This window comes from Lepidochelys olivacea, assembly GCF_965140295.1.
Source record: "Lepidochelys olivacea isolate rLepOli2 genome assembly, chromosome: 9".
Classification (NCBI taxonomy): Eukaryota; Metazoa; Chordata; order Testudines; family Cheloniidae; genus Lepidochelys; species Lepidochelys olivacea.
In genome coordinates, this window is record NC_140419.1 from 36,574,712 (window position 1) to 36,594,166 (window position 19,455).

The following is a 19,455-nucleotide window of genomic DNA, read 5'->3' on the forward strand; positions in this document are numbered from 1 at the left end:
GGCTGAGCAAGAAACCAGACCTTTACATAAAACAATGGGAAAATATATATGTAGAGGATTTCCGCTTTAAAACTCCAAAGAGGGAATGGCAGGAAAAACTCCCTATTGCTTAGTGTTGAATGTCAAACTGTTGCTTGTACTTTTCTGCCAGAGGGCAAGTACAAAAACTGTTACTTTGCCATTTGTATTGTTAGCAACACAGCATAAATTTTTTCTATCCAGTCAGTTGTATTGGAAACAGAATAAAAGCAGAAGGCAAAATATGACACACATTACCTGTAATGCATCTGGCCATGTAAAGCTCTGAATTTCAGAATTACTGTTTATTATCATGAATACTGAACAGTTGCATAGTATTTTTTACATTGTCATATTCTGTATAGTCTTAAATTGCCATATGGGAACAATGTGAGCTTTTTGGCTCCTGCTCCAGCAAGGATGAATTTTAATTTGTGCAGCTCAGAAAGAATGGCAACTACAATTTCTCCTTAGCCTGTGGAAAGTAAAAAAATGAAAGTCTAATTATAACGTAGGGGAAGTGGCGAATACTGTCCTGTTTTAAAACGGTGGATGTCTTCTTCCAATGTTGCTGTAGGTCTCATTAGGTGGTGTTGATCTCACGGTGCGGGTTCTCACAACAGGCTACTGGCCTACTCAGTCAGCCACACCAAAGTGCAACATTCCTCCAGCCCCCAGACATGCTTTTGAAGTATTTAGAAGGTATGTATTAAATCAGGCTTCGTATTTTTAAAACAATGGGTACAGTAAATATACTTTTGTGAGTATTAAAGGCATGTTAGAGAGCTGCTTTGTTCTTTTTTGGGAAAACTAGAAAACCAACTACTCACTACTTGGTTTTTTGTTTCAGATGAGACCTTAACCTCAATTTAATTTTTTTTTTTTTAAGAGTAATAGTTATATGTTACACTTAGTACATTCCATCCTGAAGAATTCAAAATTATCCACGTATGTAAAGTGATTTTGGATCATCTGCATAAAATGTGCCTTATAAATATGTAAATTTTCATTTTAATTGTCTCATAGATTTTATTTAGCCAAACACAGTGGTCGACAGCTGACACTCCAGCATCACATGGGTTCGGCAGATCTCAATGCCACTTTCTATGGACCTGTTAAAAAGGTAAATGTCTATTTGAAAGTGTTATGATTTAATCTCAAAAACTTTGTAAATGTAAAGATAAATTTCTATCAGTTTTGGATTTTTTTAGCTATAAATTAAACTGCCAGTATAGGACATAAATACAAGTTTAAAAAAAGTGCATCTTTTTTTTAATTCAACTCTTACCTTGGCAGCAGTTTGGAATATACTTACAAGCATACATTTTGTAAGCCTGAATCAAATTTGAAACTCTCCAACCTGTTGGTTTAATTAAATCATAGGATGATAATGGACTTTAAGGTCAGAAGGGATCATCATGATAATCTAGTCTGACCTCCTGCACATTGCAGGTCACAGAACTTCACCCACCAACTCCTGTAATAGATCCGTAACCTCTGGCTGAGTTAATGAAGTCCTCAAATTATGAATTAAAGAGTTCAAGTTACAGAAAATCCACCATTTATACTAGTTTAAACCTGCAAACGACCCATGCCCTGTAGTGCAGGGGAAGGAGAACCCCCCCTCCATCTCTGCCAATCTGATCTATTTTAAAATTCCTTCCTGACCCCAAATATGGCCATCAATTAGACCCTGAGCATGTGGGCAAGACCCATGAGCCAGACACCTGGAAAAGAATTTGCTGTAGTAACTTAGAGCCCTCCCCATCTAATGTCCCATTACCAGCCATTGGAGATATTTGCTGCTAGCAGTCGCAGATCAGCTGCATGCTGTTGTGGGCAGTTTCATCATACCATCCTCTCCATAAACTTATCAAGCTCAGTCTTTAAGTCAGTTAGGTTTTTTGCTCCCACTACTCCCCTTGGAAGACAGTTCCAGAACTTTACTCCTCTGGTGGTTAGAAACCTTCGTCTAATTTCAAGACTAAACTTGTTGATGGACAGTTTATATCCATTTTATTCTTGTGTCCACATTGGTGCTTAACATAAATAACTTCTCACCCTCCTTGGTATTTATCCCTCTGATGTATTTATAGAGAGCAATCATATCTCCCCCAAGCCTTTGTTTGGTTAGGCTAAATAAGTCGAGCTCTTTGAGTCTCCTCTCATAAGGTATGTTTTCCATTCCTCAAATCATCTTATTAACCCTTCTCTGCCCCTGTTCCTGTTTGAATTCATCTTTCCTAAACATGGGATACCAAAATTACACACACTATTCCAGATGAGTCTCACCAGTGCCTTGTATAATGGTACTAACAGTTCCCTGTCTCTACTGGAAATACCTAGCCTAATGCACCCTAGGACTTCATTAGCCTTTTTCACAATTGCATCACATTGGCGGCTCATAGTCATCCTGTGATCAACCAATATATGCTCTGGTCTTTGTCCTCCTCTATCACTTCCAACTGATACACCCCCATCTTATAGCAGAAATTCTTGTTAGTCCCTAAATGCATGACCTTTCAATTTGTGCTATTAAATTTCATCCCATTTCTATTACTCCAGTTTACAAGGTCATCCAGATCATCTTGTGTGATAGTTCGGTCCTCCTCTGTATTGGAAATACCTCCCAACTTTATTTCATCTGCAATTTTATTAGCACGCATGCACTTTTTCTGCCAAGGTCAGTAATAAAAATGTTAAATAAGATAGGTCCCACGCCTGATCCCTGAGGAATTCCTTTGTAACCTCCCTCCAGCCTGGCAGTTCACTTTCAGTATGACCTGTTGTAGTCTCTCCTTTAACCAGTTCCTTATGCACCTTTTAATTCTCATATTAATCCCCATCCTCTCCAATTTAATTATTTCCCATTTGGAACCGTATCAAATGCCTTACTGAAATCCAGGTAGATTAAATCTACTGCATTTCCTTTGTCTAAAAAATCAGTTATCTTCTCAAAGGAGGAGATCAGGTTGGTCTGACATGATCTACCTTTTGTAAAATCTTGTTGTATTGTATCCCAATTACCGTTCACCTCTGTCCTTAACCACTTTCTCTTTCAAAATTTGTTCCAAGACCTTGCATACAATTGAGATCAAACAAAGAGGCCTGTCATGTCCCGGATCACCTTTTTCCCATTCTTAAAAATAGGAACTGTATTAGCAATTCTCCAGTCATAGGGTATGACCCCTGAATTTAAAGGTTCATTAAAAATCCTTGCTACTGTACTTGCAATTTCATATGCTGGTTCCTTTAAAATTCTTAGATGGAGATTATCTGGGCCCCCCAAATTAGTCCCATTAAGCTGTTTGAGTGGGACTTGTACCTCAGATGTGGTAATTTCTACCTCCATATTCTCGTTCCCATTCGCCACTCTGCCATTATTTCTAAGCTCTTCATTATCCTTATAAAAACTGAGCAAATATTTGTTTAGGTGTTGGGCTATGCCTAGATTATCTTTAATCTCCATCCCATCCTCAGTGCTTAGCAGTCCCACTTCTTTCCTTGTTTTCTTTTTTATTTATATGGCTATAGACCCTTTTCCTATTGTTTTTAATTCCCCTTGCAAGGTCCAACTCTGCTTGGCTTTTGGCAGTTCTCACTTTATCCGTACACTTTCTGACCTCCAAGAGGTAGCTTTCCTTACTAATCCATCCCATCTTCATTACTTGTTGGCTTTCTGCTTTCTCTTAATCACTGGTTTGAGATTCTTGGTCTGTGGCCCTTCCCTATGAATTCCCTCCCCCCCCCTTTCTTGGGATGCAGGCTTCAGATAAATTTGCAGAAACTGACTTAAAGTAAATCCAAGCATTCTCCACATTCAGATCCTTGAGTTCTTCAGTCCAGTTCACTTCCCTAATTAATCCCCCCCCCTTTTTTTTTAAAGTTAGTTCTTTTGAAATAAAGGACCCTAGCTGCAGATCTATTTTTGTTTATCCTTCCATTTAGTTTCAGCTGAATTAGCTCATGATTAAGCAAGGTTTTCCCCCACAACCAGTTCTTCTATGAAGTCCTCACTTCTCACCAGTACCAAACCTAAAATGGCATCACCACTTGTTGGTTCAGCATCTGTTTGGTGAAGAAATCTGTCCTCTATCACATCCAGGAAAATCTGGGGCCCTACTGTTATTGGTAGCACTTGTCCTCCAATCTATATCTGGGAAGTTAGTCTCGCATAATCACACAATTCCCTGTAGTATTTATTTCCTTAAAAACATTAGAGAGGTCTCTATCCATATTGGATCTTGGGGGTCTGTAGCATACCCCAAGCACTAGCCCAGCGTTTCTCAGTCTGGGAGTCCTGACCCAAAAGTGGATTGCAAGCCTATTGTAGGAGGGCTCGTGGTATAGCTGCCCTTACTTCTGTGCTGCCTTCAGAGCTGATATTGCCAGCCACCCAGCTCTGAAGGCAACGCTGCTGCCAGCAGCGGCACAGAAGTAAGGGTGGCATGGTAGTATGGTATTGCCACCCTTACTTCTGTGCTTGTGTCATCAGCACTGTCTTCAGAGCTGGGCGCCCAGCCAGAAGATACTGCTTTCCAACTGCCCAGCTCTGAAAGCAGAGCAGAGAGTGGTGGCTGCTGGACGTGTCCCCACATCTGAAGGCAGCACTTCTGACAGCAGCAGTGCAGAAGTAAGTATGGTATGGGAGGGGTGTCGTCATCTTTTTTTTTTGGGGGGGGGGGGTGTATCACAACCTGAAATATTTTCAGAGTGGGTCCCAGTTTAAAAAAAAAAAAAAAAATTGAGAACCCCTGCTCTAGCCCAAGGGAACCTCTAGTAGTTTCTTCCCCAAAGTGATTTTGGCTCAGACAGATTGTCTTATCCATTCCATCATTTCTAATTTCTTTACAGTATATTTCATCATTAATATACAGTGCTACTCCACCATCTTTGCCTTTATTTCTGTCTTTTCTGAACAGCACATAGCCTTTAATACCTGTACTTCAGTCATGACTGCTATTCCACCAGGTTTCTGTTATCTCTATAATATCTGATTTCACTTTCTGTCCCAGTAGTTCTAGTTCCTCCATTATGTTGCCCAAGCTCCTTGCATTGGTGTACAAACATCCTAATTGTTGCTGCTTGGCTTCACCCACATTTCTCGCCTAATTAGATGCAGTCATTCTACTCCCAGTATCACCTACCTGACTGTTAGCTTTATTGGTATCGGCACTATATTTCCTCTTAATGTCCATTCTTCTACCCACTGCTTTCCTTTCTCCATTGCTGTATCCTTTCTTACTTGATTTTCCTCCCTCTCAATAGTATTCAGGTGTGGAGATTACATAAGTATCACCCAGCCATCTCTCCCAAGTCACTCAGTTGTGCCAGCTTCTATCCCAGAAGTCTACTTCTCTCCCTATTCAGGTGGAGTCCATCCCTTGCTAACAGTACTCTGTCCATGAATGCCTCCCAGTGGTCAAACATAGAATCATAGGACTGGAAGGGATCTCGAATGGCAATCTAGTCCATTCCCCTGCGCTCATGGCAGGACTCAGGTTCAGCCGATCACGGCTCCAGGCCAATGGGTGCCGCAGAAAGCGGCGTGGGCCAAGGGATGTGCTGGCCGCCCTTCGTGCAGCCCCCATTGGCCTGGAGTGGCGAACCACAGCCAGTGGGAGCCGCGATCAGCTGAACCTGCGGACGCGGCAGGTAAACAAACCGGCCCACCAGGAGCTTTCCCTGAACAAGCGGTGGCCCTAGTTTGAGAACCACTGATCTAGACCATTCCTGACGGGTGTTTGTCTAACATCTCTTAAAAATCACCAATGATGGAGATTCCACAACCTCCCTCGGCAATTTATTTCAGTGCTTAACCACCTTGGCAGTTAAGAAGTTTTTCTTAATGTCCAGCCTAAACCTCCGTTGCTGCAATTTAAGCCTATTGCTTCTTGTCCTATACTCAGAGGTTAAGAAGAACAGTTTTGGTCCCTCCTCCTTGTAACAACCTTTTTTATGTACTTGAAAGCTGTTATCATGTCCCCTCTCAGTCTTCTCTTCTCCAGACCAAACAACCCAATTGTTTTCAATCTTCCCATTATAGGTCATGTTTTCTAGACCTTTAATTATTTTTGTTGTTCTTCTCTGGACTTTCTCCAATTTGTCGACATCTTTCCTGAAACGTGGTGCCCAGAACTGGCCTAATCAGCGTGGAGTAGAGCGGAATAATTACTTCTCATGTCTTGCTTACAACACTGCTGCTAATACGTCCCAGAATGATGTTTTCTTTTTTTGCAACAGTGTTACACTGTTGACTCATATTTAGCTTATGGTCCACTATGACCCCCACATCCCTTTCCGCAGTACTCCTTCCTAGGCAGTCATTTCCCATTTTGCGTGTGTGCAACTAATTGATCCTTCCTAAATGGCGTACTTTGCATTTGTCCATATTGAATTTCATCCTGTTTACTTCAGATCATTTCTCCAGTTTGTCCAGATCATTTTGAATTTTAATCCTATGCTCTAAAGCCTTTGCACCCCTCACAGCTTGCTATCATCTGCAAACTTTATAAGTGTACTCTCTTATACCCTTATCTAAATCATTGATGAAGGTATTGAACAGAACCAGACCCAGAACTGATCCCTGCGGGACCCCACTCGTTATGCCCTTCCAGCATGACTGTGAACCACTGATAACTACTCTCTGGGAATGGTTTTCCAACCAGCTTTGCACCCACCTTGTAGTAGCTTCATCTAGGTTGCATTTCCATAGTTTGTTTATGAGACGGTCATGTGAAACAGTATCAAAAGCTTTACTAAAGTCTAGATATACCATGTCTACTGCTTTCCCCCTATCCAGAAGGCTTGTTACCCTGTCAAAGAAAGCTATCAGGTTGGTTTGATAGGATTTGTTGTTGACAAATCCATGCTGACTGTTATTTATCATCTTATTATCTTCTAGATGTTTGCAAATTGACTGCTTAATTATTTGCTCCATTATCTTTCATGCCATTATCTTCCATTATCTAACATGCCGAAGCTCACCCTATAGCACTACTTCCTTAAGCCATCTGTTGATAGTCATAATCTTATCTCGCCTTCATTCTCCTCCTCTAGGGACAGGTAGAATCCCTGAGCCTCCATTTCCTTAAGCATCTTCCCCAGCCTGCCATAGTCTCCTTTGATATATTCCAGCGAGAATCTAGCTGTATCATTTGTTCCCACATGAAAAACAGTCACTCAATTCTTTCCTGCTCCCATTAGGATCCATTTCAGCCTCAGATCCATATTCTGTATCTCAGCTCCTGGCAGGCAGCACACCCTTCTATTCTCTGGATCAGCTCTGGTGACATGCCTGTTTGTTCTTCTTAGTAGGGAGTCCTCAATTAGATAGATCTGCCTTTTTCTGGGGATGGTGTGATTCTCCGGCCTTTCTCCTGTTCTTTCTGGCTGCAAGTCCTCTTGTCTTTTATTCTCCCTTACAATCTTCTCTGAGTCAACCAGTATCCTCCTGCAGCTCTGAACTCTGGGTATCTCCATCGATTCTTCCCCTCTTCTTATAGGACTAGCTGTTCTTCCTTGCCCTCCCACCTTATTTTAGGCTGTGACTCAGACCAAAGTGAAATTTCTCCACCGTTGTTACATTGGAATTATGCTCAAATAAATTGGTTAGTCTCTAAGGTGCCACAAGTACTCCTTTTCTTTTTGCAAATACAGACTAACACGGCTGTTACTCTGAAACCTGACATTGGAATTAAGGTTTAAAAAAAAATTTCAAGGCAAACCTAATGTAGTTTCATAATGCCACTATTGTCGATTACACTTTTAAAGTTATAGAAAGCTTAAAATTTAAATTATACAAACAAAACAAGTAAATTTCATTTGTGAGAAATGGGGAGTAGTAAGCGCTGGAGAGATCAGCACTGGAAAGCTAAGCAAAGGTTAGAAGGCAGGAAGAGATTGTATGGTGCATGAGGACAGAGAAGGTAATCGAAGCGTAACTGCAACATAAACATAAAAGTAAGATTAGGACACACCAATAATATGGATTACTAAAAGAAGTTTTGGAACTGGTCTGGTTGGAGCAAAGGGGCAAAGATTTTTGCTGCAGCTATTTTGATAAATTGGGGAGCAGGAAGACCTGAAGAGTATATTACAGTAGTTAGGCAAAATTGGAACTAAGCATATATTACTCTGGAACTTGTGGATTTAAAATCTCAAACTTAATATTGCTTAAGCATAGTTCTCCATTGGCTACATAAAAAGTTTAATCAGGAGATGGAAAAAATGTTTCTAAAAATGATTTCATGACTTCTTTTAAATTCAAACAGGAAGATGGCTCAGAGGTTGGTGTAGGAGGTGCCCAAGTAACTGGCTCAAATACAAGGAAGCACATATTGCAAGTCTCCACTTTCCAGATGACAATACTAATGCTCTTTAACAACAGAGAAAAATACACGTTTGAGGTATGATTTGTGGCTTTCTAAGCTGACTTTAAAAAACTGTTAAAATGTATTCTGCAGATAGATGCAGAGCATATGTAGATCTATGGTATTATATATCCGCCTGTACTCTTTCAGAAGTTGTGTAGGAAATCTTGACCTATGTACTCAGACCTTTTTGATGCCAAGGGGATATACCTCATTCGTCCTTAACCACCACCACCTCCCTCCCTTTTTCTTTACTTGATAGTGAGAGTTCAGAATCCATAATAATTTACTTTTATGGTTAGAGAGATTGTTTTTAGCTCCATAATCTTGTCTGACGTATTGTTAATCCCTTAACATACGGAATGTGCATTTTTTAGAGAAGTTTCCATTGGGATTGTATGCTGTGAAACCCATATTAAAGGTGCGGGCTGTGTGTAGCCGCAAGCCCCTCTTCCTTGGAACACTTATACAAAGGGGCCAGGGCCCTTAACCGTTTGTTTCCTTTAAAGGTGTTGAAAATTGGCTGATAGCCTTGTCATTCTCTGTTCCAGAAACTCAGGATTTAGAAGTATATACCTTTAGACCCCAGCTGCATTTAGGGAAATGATATTCTTCACAGCAGTATAAAATACTATTTTAAGACTGCTTCAAGTTAAAAGGTTTTAATTCAGTATAGCCAGCTAGTGAAGATGGGGCCCAGATTGGTTTTGGTCCTTTTATTTAAGTATTCTTTCATGAATATGAGGATCCACTTGTACCTAAAGCATTAAAAAGACTGATTTCATTTTGTTTGGTCTTCTTCTTTTTCTTGAAGAAATCTTTATTCTTGATACATGTTTCATATTCTGAGTTATCAAACCTTGCAATAGGAAGAATCTGCCTTTATTTGATTGCTGAATAGTAGTTAATATATTCAGTACCAGTAAAATAGTGATGCTTTGCTCTGTTGACCTCATGATGTCCTATGATAGCATGACTTTGCAGATAGTGCATGCATTCACAAAAGCATAAGATTGCCAGAACATAGAAGCATCACTGATGTGTAAGTGCTTGTGCAAAACATAGAGGTTGATAGACTGACTTTATTTTTCAGTTGCCTTTGAAACTGCACTTTGCTGCTCTTTTTCTGTTTCACACAAGTATACTCCTGAGGGCATTCCGTGCCAAAAAATTAGAAATTCTGCAAGTTTTATTTGTCAATAAATAAATGCAGAGACTCCAGCATTGCAGTGGGGAGCACAAGCCACTGGCTGCATAAAGGTGGGAGATCACTCTGCAGCCCTCCAGTTTCTACCCCTGGGATATGGGCACTCCGTGGTGAGGCTGCACCTGACCTAGACACAGCACAAGGCCTGGGGCCTTGTCCCTCTGTGCCAGGTGCACCAGGTATGGGGCAGGCAGGCTCAACCAGGAAGGATCCAAGTGTGGAGGGGCTCAGTGTGGGGTGAGAGGATTCTGTATGGGACAATCTGGGTGCAAGCAACTCAGTGGAGGGCATCTGGATGCACAGAGGCTTATTGGTCCTGCTTTGAGCAGGGGGTTGGACAAATGACCTCCTGAGGTCCCTTCCAAACCTGATATTCTATGATTCTATGATTCATGCTGGGTGGGGGTTCCAGGTGCAGGGGCAATGGGACTCTCCAGGGGCTTCCAGGTGAAAGTGGTTGGGGCTCAGCAATGGGGTCTGGCTGTGGGGGGTCTCAGCAGCAGGTCTGGGTGCTGGGGGAGTGAGGCTTGGTGGGGTGGGGGTCTGGGTGCAGCTAGTGGGGGGTCAGTGGCATGGGGGTCTGGATGTGGGGGATCGGCCATCGTGGGGGTTTGAGTGCATGGGGCTCTGGGGGGTAGTCTAGGTACAGGGTTGGGAGTCAGGTACAGAGGCAGGGGGTCTGGGTGCAGGGGGACTCCAGATGCAGGGGTTGAGGTTCAGTGGGGTGGGGTTTGGGTATGGAGGGCTCGGGGAGTTCTGGATGTACCGCGTGGGGCTTGGCACAGGTGTCTGGGTATGGGAGGTCCAGATGAACAGGGATTGGGTGGATGGGGGACCAGCTCCCCGTACAGTGACCCTTCCCCCCCCCCTCCCCACAGCTGAGGAGCGATGGAGGCAGAAAGCAGGGGAGAATACTGGGCTTGCCGCGTCTGCGGGAGGTTTCTGGGGGTGGGTCTGACACAGCCCCAGCAACTCCTCTCCTGCCTGGAGCCCAGCCTGGACTAGCAGCTGATTCCAGCTCATGGTAGGAGCCACTTGCTGGGGTGTCCCCAGCCCAGCAGTGATTTACCTTTCTGCCAGCTGCTCCGGGTACCTGAAACGATGTACCTGCGCTGCTAGGGAGTGGTGCATGACAGCTCTTGAAGCTTCCCTGTCAGAAAGTGATTTTTCTGCAGGGGACACAAATTCTGCGCACATGCAGTAGCACAGAATTCCCTCAGGAGTGACAAGTACTGATGGGAGGTTGGACAGGTAGAGATCACCACAGCAGCCAAAATGGACAGTGAGTTCTAGTTTTTAGATTGTCTTCTATAGACCTATTGACTTAACAGTGCTGTCCCCACAAACAGTGGGAACCTATTGAGGCACTGGGGTGGGTGGGCTTGGCCCTGCCCATTGCTAAAGGCTACGAGCATGAGGGGAGGAGCCACCAAACCCAGGCATCAACTAAATCCAGGGGATAACAAATTAAAAAATAAGACTAGGAGTGCAGGTCACAGGGATCCAGGGGGAGACACCGAGCAGAGAATCCCAGACAGCGCCCCTTGCCCCTCAAGGCATCCAGGGAGGCAGTAGACATCACCCAGAGGAACTCTGCCCAGAGACAAGACTTAAAGAGCGATCAGAAGTAGGCCCCACAGTCACAGAGCACCCTGCCTTCCAGCTTCCTTTTCTGATGTGATGGATAGCCATTTTCGCCAGTGTCAGGAAAAGGTGGACGAGGAGGTCTCGTCACTTTGTGGGGTCACGGTCTATTGCTAGCCAGAGCCTAAGAGGGATAGAGGCCACTGAAGTCTCCCACTTAGATTGACTTGAAGTGATTTCTTCTATCCTTTGATGGGGGTCAGGAGACTTTTGCCCCATTCCAAAATAGCCATGACATTGCTTGGTATGTGTGAAAATCTCATTGTGGTAGGCCAGGGCTTCTCCCCAGCTTCCAATCATATGCTGCCACACTGTCTCCTTTAAGAAGGCTTATTGTCCAAACATAAGTGAATAAAGGAAACAGAAATAGTCCCTTAGGTCACCCTTGTCCTAGGGTTTCATGGTCTCCCCTCCTACAGTCTCTGGTGATCCTGCTTCTTGCAACTTCCCAGTTCCAGACAGCTCTGTTCCCTTTCTGGAACACCAGTACCTGGCCCTTTGCTCCAGGGACTCTCCATGGGAATTAGCTCCACTTCTCTGTGGCTTCACTTCTCAGACCCAGCCTATCCCAGTAACTTATCCCTTTCCTGCCCTCTGATAAGTCTGTATAGACCCAGGTGTAATCCTGGTTCCTTTAATTGGCTCATTTGGGCCCACCTGCTCTGATATATGCATCTGGTTCTGGTCTACTCACAGGGACCATCTACCCTGTGACACTCTATAGACTTTTGAGTGACCCAGCTCCCATTTCCAGCATTCTGCTTTCAGCACTCTATAAAGTCAGTACTTTAAAGGACACGATAGTACAGCATAACGCCGAAGAAGTTCAAGTACCCTCTGTGCTGACGATAAGCAGAAGCACCAATAAAAAATTGTGCCTTAGCAAAAGAGGAAGGAGTTTTTTCTAATCAGGCTTCTGTTCCCAGCTCTGCCACTGATGCACCAACTTTTAAATTTCCCTAAGCTCTTAGCCCCCATTTTGGATAAGTGGTAACTAAGGCAAATACTTTCTCTTTTGGAGCAGTGCTGACACTTAATACTTGATGAGGTACTATAGAAGCACAGAGTAGTACTAAGATTTTGAGGAAAGAGTTTTGCTTTTTAATTGTTGGAGGTTCATATGTTAGGGCTTTATGTAACTAGTTGGATATTTTTGTGGAGAAAAAATGGGCTTGTTTTAACGGTGCTTCCACATGAGAGGGAGGTTTTTCTGAATAGCTTAAGCTTTTGCATTCTCTTAATAACTTATCCCAGTCTTTCCAAGTGGGCTACTCCTTATATTCAAAACTTATGTTGTTGCTCATTTCAGTGTCTGGTGAAGAATACTTAAATACTTTGAAGTATATAGCATCAAAAGCTTGATTTGTTCACAAATTGAATATAAACTGAAGATTTGTCCCATCCCTAACCATGTCAATGTGAAATTCAAAATTTGATATGTGAAATTGTTACATCATTCAGCAAAACTAGTTCATTAAAAGTTTAGACTGACTTCTTAATTCATGCTCTTCCTTTTTTCCCCTTTTTCCATGTTGGGAGAGCGTTTAAGGTTGGTGAAGCCTAAGAATTTAAAATTCTTTGGCTCTGTTGATTTTTCAACCATGTTAATGTTGAAACAATTATTTAATTCCTTGCTCTAAGAAAAAACCTTAAGATGTCTGGAATTTAACACTTTGTTTGTTAGTTATTGCAGCCTATTGTGTAGTTTTCCAGACATAGCTCCTTTAGATCTGTTTTAGATATGTTCAGCTGCATAATAGGTTGTAATTATAGCTTTCCTCCCCAAAATGAAATCTGTAACATACCAGATAACTGAAAGTAGGGGGAAAAACACTTTTAAATATCTATTTTTAATCTTAAAAAGATATTAAGTGTCTTTATAAAAAGATGTGCATTTCTAAAAATAACATGCTGATGACTTAAACTTTGTTAGGATGCAGTAACTCCTGTTGTTCATGTTAATAGAAAAATTCTAATTCTTCTACCCTTCTTCTAGAAACCTTTCTGTGCTACAAATTGCTTAGTACTCTCCACCCCCACCGAAGGCAACTAGTGGATGGTGCTCGTCGTATCACAGCATCAAACCGTTTCTGTGATGCTTATTTAAAGCCAATTTGTGCATTTCTGAAGGACCAGATTTAGTGCAAGTGTCAGTTTAAGGATGAACTGTAATGTTGAGAATTAAAATACGCACAGGGTGTAGTGAATGCCCCACATTGCCTGGTTAATAAGGGTGTACAGCATGAAAACTGGTTCTTAATTTTTATTTTAGTTCTGTATTTCACTTTCAATGGCAGTAGTCAGAATACTTTATTAAGATGAAAAGTACAGCAATGATTATTGATGGATTGATTTTAATCCTTTGGCATTCGAAATCAGGGTGTTGGACTGAAATCTCATTGGCAGCGGTAGGTTGTGCTGGAACTGCTGGCCTTGAGGCATTAAATTTAAATAAATAATTAAAAAGCTTACTTACTCATCGTTGTAAGCAGTTAATTTATATGGTCAAGATCCACTTCCTTCTGGTTTACTGAAGTGATCCTGATTATGCCATTGCAATAAGGTTCATTTTTCAAGACAAAAATGACTGTAATTTAGTCTTTAAAAATGCACTTCAGCTGAAATTTGATAAACAAATATAGGATAGAACCAAATTGGTGGTTTTATTTAAATGAAACTGGAAATGAGCAAGTATCAGCTCTTCATGTCACCCTAGAGGTGGGCTTTTTGGGTATTGGCAGGTGTAATGTGAAGGTGTTCTGCTAACACAGTCTGAAAGCACATTGCAGTAGTTCAAAACTTCAGCATCCATGAGAAAGTGGAAAATGAGGATTGATGCCTCAGCTTCTAAATGGCTCTCAGTAGACCTCTCAGAAACACTGACTTTCTAACGTTTTTATGAGGAAGACAGCAAAACATGCCATAGTTTATATTTCTCCCAACAAAAAGTGACTCTGAGAGGCACTAAAACTACAGAAGCACTTGGTGGAAGTTTCAGAGGGACTTGACAGATAAGCTGATAACTCTGCTTTAGAAGACTGTGTGCAAAGCACTGCTGGGGTATATTTCTCTAGGAATTTTGTGCTTTGTATGGTTCTAACAGTGTTTTAGTAGACATCTTCCAAATGTCATCTCTTGTACTTTGAGCTGAGGTGAACCAGACACTCAGTTTTGTTCTCTGCTGAGTGTAAGGTGGAAACAAAACTAATCTTAAGCAGCTCTATGCTTTATTAGGAGTGTACTCTGCAGAAGGGTGAGAAAACACGTTTTTGTGAAAAGGCTGGTGCCAGGATGAGAGTCCTATTTGATATTTCTTGTAAGGCTGTCGCCTTTTCATGTTAACAAACTGCCTTACCTGGCTTGATAAGGTACTTTGGATAGCTTTCTGTCAGAAATGTCCTTGATCGCGATGTATATTTTTTTCATTGAACTGATGATGAAAGTAACATTGGAACTCAGGTTTCATTCCATAAAGCAACATTGGAGAGAATGGAAATAAACCCTTTTGGCTTTTTCAGGAGATAAATTGATTGATAACAGTTAATTATTTATTTTGTTCCTTTCATCACACTGGCAGCTGTTCACTTTAAATTATAATAGAAGAAATCCACTTTCTCTAAATCAACCAATGTTCATCATAAGCCTTTTTGCATAGTGCTTATTAGACTATCACTAAATGAATTCTAACTTTTCAAGCATCTAAAGGATCTAAATTTCAGAAATTAGTTTTGAGAGACCAGGATTATCTTTTTGAGCAGTCGTGGTCCCCCCCCCCCCCAATAAATAAATAAATAAAATAAATAAAGCTACCTAACATGTTCTGACATTATTTATAAGCTATTGATGATGTCGTGATTTTCCTTCAGGAAATTCAGCAAGAAACTGATATCCCTGAAAGAGAGCTTGTTAGAGCCCTACAGTCCCTTGCATGTGGCAAACCAACACAACGAGTTCTCACAAAAGAGCCTAAATCAAAAGAAATAGAAAATGGTCATATATTTACAGTGAATGACCAGTTCACGTCCAAATTGCACAGAGTCAAGATTCAAACAGGTAAGTCTGTTTTTATATTCAGTTCTTGTACTCCAAAAATAACTTAAGTTGTAAAATGTTGGCACCTCCCTTGAAGGTAAATGCATCACACTAGCAAAAGGAAAATATTAATCTGTAAAACTTGTTGTTGTCATTGACTAGTAGCCTGAAAGTGAAAATTTAAATGCTGAGGAAATCCAAAGCACTTACAGAAAGTAATAGTTGAGTTAAGTGGGGATGTTTTTTTTAAAAAAGTATGTAGTCCTCTCCAACTAGGAGAAGAAGGTGGAAGGACTGTAGCTTTTAAATTAAATTACTATGTTTTAAAACTTACTAGGATGTGTTGTGATTTACTTGGCGAGAGAGACATCTATAAGCGGTTCTCAGACTGTGGGTTGGGACCCCAAAGTGGATCACGACCCTGTTTTAATGGGGTTGCCAGGGCTGGCTTTAGACTTGCTGGGGGCTGGGGCCAAAGCTGAAGCCCAAGCCCCATTGCCTGGGGCCAAAGCCGAAGCCCAAGGGCTTCAGCTCTGGGCAGTGGGGCTCAAGTTACAGGCTCCCTGCTTGGGACTGAAACCCTTGGGTTTTGGCTCCCCCGCCCCCCCACTTGGGGCAGTAGGGCTCAGGCGAGCTCAGGTTTCGATTCCCCCCTCCTGGAGTCGTGTAGTAATTTTTGTTGTCAGAAGGGGTCGTGGTGCAATGAAGTTTGAGAACCGCTGGTCTATCTCATAGATGTATAATTTGCTCTACTGCTATGAAATTACTGATTTGATGTTTTCTTCAGTGAACACTGGGTGCTGTTCCTGGCTGTGCTAGATGTTCATTGTTTCCTTGTTCAGTCATTATTATTTAATCCGAGATTCGTTTTCCTCACTTGTGGAGTCAGGATGATACTGCTACTAGTTGGAGTGGCTGCAAACATGTATTCCACTCAGGTGTGCACATGCCCAGCACACTGAAGCCAGTTTTATGTAGCAGTGCCCATCAGGTTGATGCATGCACCCTGCACATCCTTGTGGCCCCTCCTGAGGCTACAAAAGGGCACTGACACCTCTACCCCCTCAGTTCTTTCCCATGGATTGAGTTGGAGCTTGCTGTGCAGTTTTCCTCACATTTTTTTCTTATGCATAGTTGGCTAGTTTAGTTTTCTGATCTCTAAGTAGTTAGTTAGCAGTTAATATTTGTTAATTTATTTTTATTTTAAAGTTTCCTTTTAAGCGATTGTTAGTTTCAATGCTAGACACCATTGACATGCAGGGTTTGTTGGGCTTTATGCACTGCCTGTCATGTGGGTAGATATCCTGAATAGTTACCCCCCTTAAGTGCTGCCATTTCTTCTCTGCAAGAGGCACATTAAAGAGAGATGCAGTATTTGTTGCTCTTTCAAGAAAAGAATGCAGATTTTGAGAGACCATGACCTCATGGAGAGTTTTCAGGCTTGTCTTGACGCCCTGTTTCCTGCACTCAGACAGATCCCTGGACTTGGACTCTTCTCCACAGTGAAAGAGTGGGCAGTCGTCTTTTCCAGTGCCTCCCCATGAAAGGACACATAAAACAGACTGAAGTCACTCGAAGTCTAAGAACTTTGTCTTCTCTGAAAAAGGATTCAGAGCATCCTTGGGGCTCATCAGGTATCCAGGATAGAGCTGAGCCATTTACCTATTACTTCCCCAGTATTGCATGGGAGGAACTTGGTACTGTGCCATCAATTCCATAACTGACTGCAGGACAGCTGTTGAGTCCGATACCAGTGGGACCTGCAAGTTTTCAAGGCAGCAAAGTATTTGTATTTCTTCTCTGTTCCAGGCTCTCCTGTAGTTTAGGAGTCCATTGCTTTGAGGGCAACTCTTGGGGTACCGGGTCCTTCTCCTCAGTTCTGGTACAGAGACTGTAGCGGTACCAACATGAGTACCAGTTAAGGAGCATGGCCAGGGTTCAGCTTCTTCTCTGGTACCATCTTTGGCGCGCGGTGCACATTATGTCAGCATCAGTACGGTCTCCATCCTCTCTTTTTGTCTGTCTCTGTCCTGGCACAGTCAGCTTTGGTACTAGAGTGAGAATTAGCTTGGATACTTACTACAGTTTGTACCACAGCACCAACTATGAGATATTTCCTGGCACCCTCTCGTGATGCTGTACCATTGATGTCTCATGATGCCTTTAGGGTACAGACCGCCATATCTACTTCATTATGGCCAATATTGTCATCTTTGTGATGCACTGGAGATCAACCAAGTCACCTCCTGGCCCCATCTGATTTTGCACCCCAAATGCCTTGTGACTATTCAGATGATTCCCTGCAGTGTGGTTTGGAGTCCTTCAGTAGTTTGCTATTCCATCCTCGGTGCAAAAGGTCTAGCAAATCTTCCAGACTGCCTCCAGAAGGAAAGCATTGGTCCCAGGACAGGTCATCAGCAGGGGACAGTTGACTGGCCTAGTTCTTACTGGTCTCCCCTGCCTTATACTTTACCTCAGTGGCCATTTTGGATTCCCTGGGGTGTTTCCCATTCCCCTAGGTCTCCAACATCTGTGCAGTTTAGGAGAAGGTCACCAGAGCGTACGATGACAGAGTTTCCAGAGCTGCCTTGCAAGTATGATCAGGCACTGTTACCCCAGACCAGCTAGTGCTGCAGGAGAAATCATTGCACAAGGAACTGATTTTTATCACAGGAGGATCCATTCGCTCCTGTTAACCTTTTTTCCTCCTCACATGTTGACTCCATGATTCTGGATGATACTTCTCCAATTCCAGATTATTTGAAGTTTCATCAGAAGCTTCTGAGAAGAATGGCTGTGGCTTTGGGCATACAAGTTCAGTTTGAACAAGAAGACACAACCTTTTTGACATTCTCCAGGCTTGTGCTCCAGGGAAGGTAGCCCTCCCTATTAATGAGGCTGTTCTAGGGCCGTCAAAAAACTTAAGGCATTCACCAGCCTCTTTAGCTCTAACAGCCAACTGCATGGACAAACACTATCATGTCCCTTTGCAAACTGGGATGCAATGTGTAAATTTACTGAGAAACTGGTTACCAGAGGAGACAAAGGAAGAATTTAAGGTTTTCCTTGCAGAAGGTTGTACGGTAGCCAAGACATCAGTCCAGTCTATGCTTGATGCAGCTGCTCGGGTGATGGCCTGTGCAATAACAATGAGGAGAGCTTCCTGGTTATGGAACTAAGGAATAGCTACAGACATGCAAAAATTGGTATGCAGGGCTTGTTGGGCTTTCATTTTATGGTCGGTAGTGCTTTTTGGATAAAACCGATGAGACCTTACATTCTTTTGACTCAAGCTACGCTTCGCTCATTAGAGATCTGTTCCAGTCCCTAACAGGTGACAATACAGACCTCAACAACCCCAATACCAGCAGCAATATTACAGGCAGTCTTTCAACACATCAAGGCAACCAAATTCTTCAAAAAGAAACATAAATCACTGACTCCAGCACCACACAAGCAGCTCATGCTCAATCAGTTGTAGGGAAAAGCCCGAAGTCTGGGCAGCTACTGGTGGGCCGCGGTGCAGCCACCGGTCTCCCTATGGGCAGCACTCAGGCTCCCAGTGGGGAGCTGGTAGCTTTGTGGGCGCAGCCCGGCTTGGAGCGGGGAGCCCGGGGATAGCTGGCTCAATACAGTCATTTGCATGCATTCTTCCTTTTTTCTCAGTGCTTGGGAATTTGTAATGACAAACACGAAAGTTTATGCCCAGATAAATGTGTTAGTCTCTAAGTTGCCACAAGGACTCCTCGTTGTTTTTGCTGATGCAAACTAACACAGCTATCACTCAGTAATCAGTTCTAAGCACTGTAAGAACGAATATCCTTTTCAGTTTCTGCCCATCCCTTTTCAGGGCCCCATCTCACAAATCAATACTCCTTACGAAGTTCAGATTCTGCTTACACTAGGGGCCACAGAATAAGTTCCCCTTCAACCTCAGGGAAAGGGATTTTATACACAATTCTTTCTGATTTTCAAGTCCAAGAGGGTTTGAGACTCATTCTAGATCTTTGAAATTTCAGCAAGTATGTGAGATTTTTGCAAGATCTCCCTAGCATCAGTTATTCCTTCCCTAGATTGCAATGACTGGTTTGCTTTACTCAATCTGCAGGATGCTTACTTCCATGTGATGGTCACGCCAAATCACAGGAAGTTTCTAAGACTTGTGATAGTGGGACAGCGTTA

The 19,455-nt window shown here is 42.5% G+C and overlaps 1 protein-coding gene across 1 annotated transcript in view; it reads left to right on the forward strand.

Moving 5' to 3' along the window:
- CUL3 (cullin 3) overlaps positions 1-19,455 on the forward strand; it is a 102,695-nt gene that overhangs the window by 74,305 nt on the left and 8,935 nt on the right. Inside the window, exons 11-14 of the mRNA XM_084638902.1 lie at positions 596-720; positions 1,045-1,141; positions 8,292-8,426; positions 15,108-15,294. Of these exons, the coding sequence (XP_084495028.1) occupies positions 596-720; positions 1,045-1,141; positions 8,292-8,426; positions 15,108-15,294 (544 nt within the window). The remainder of the gene's footprint in view (positions 1-595; positions 721-1,044; positions 1,142-8,291; positions 8,427-15,107; positions 15,295-19,455) is intronic.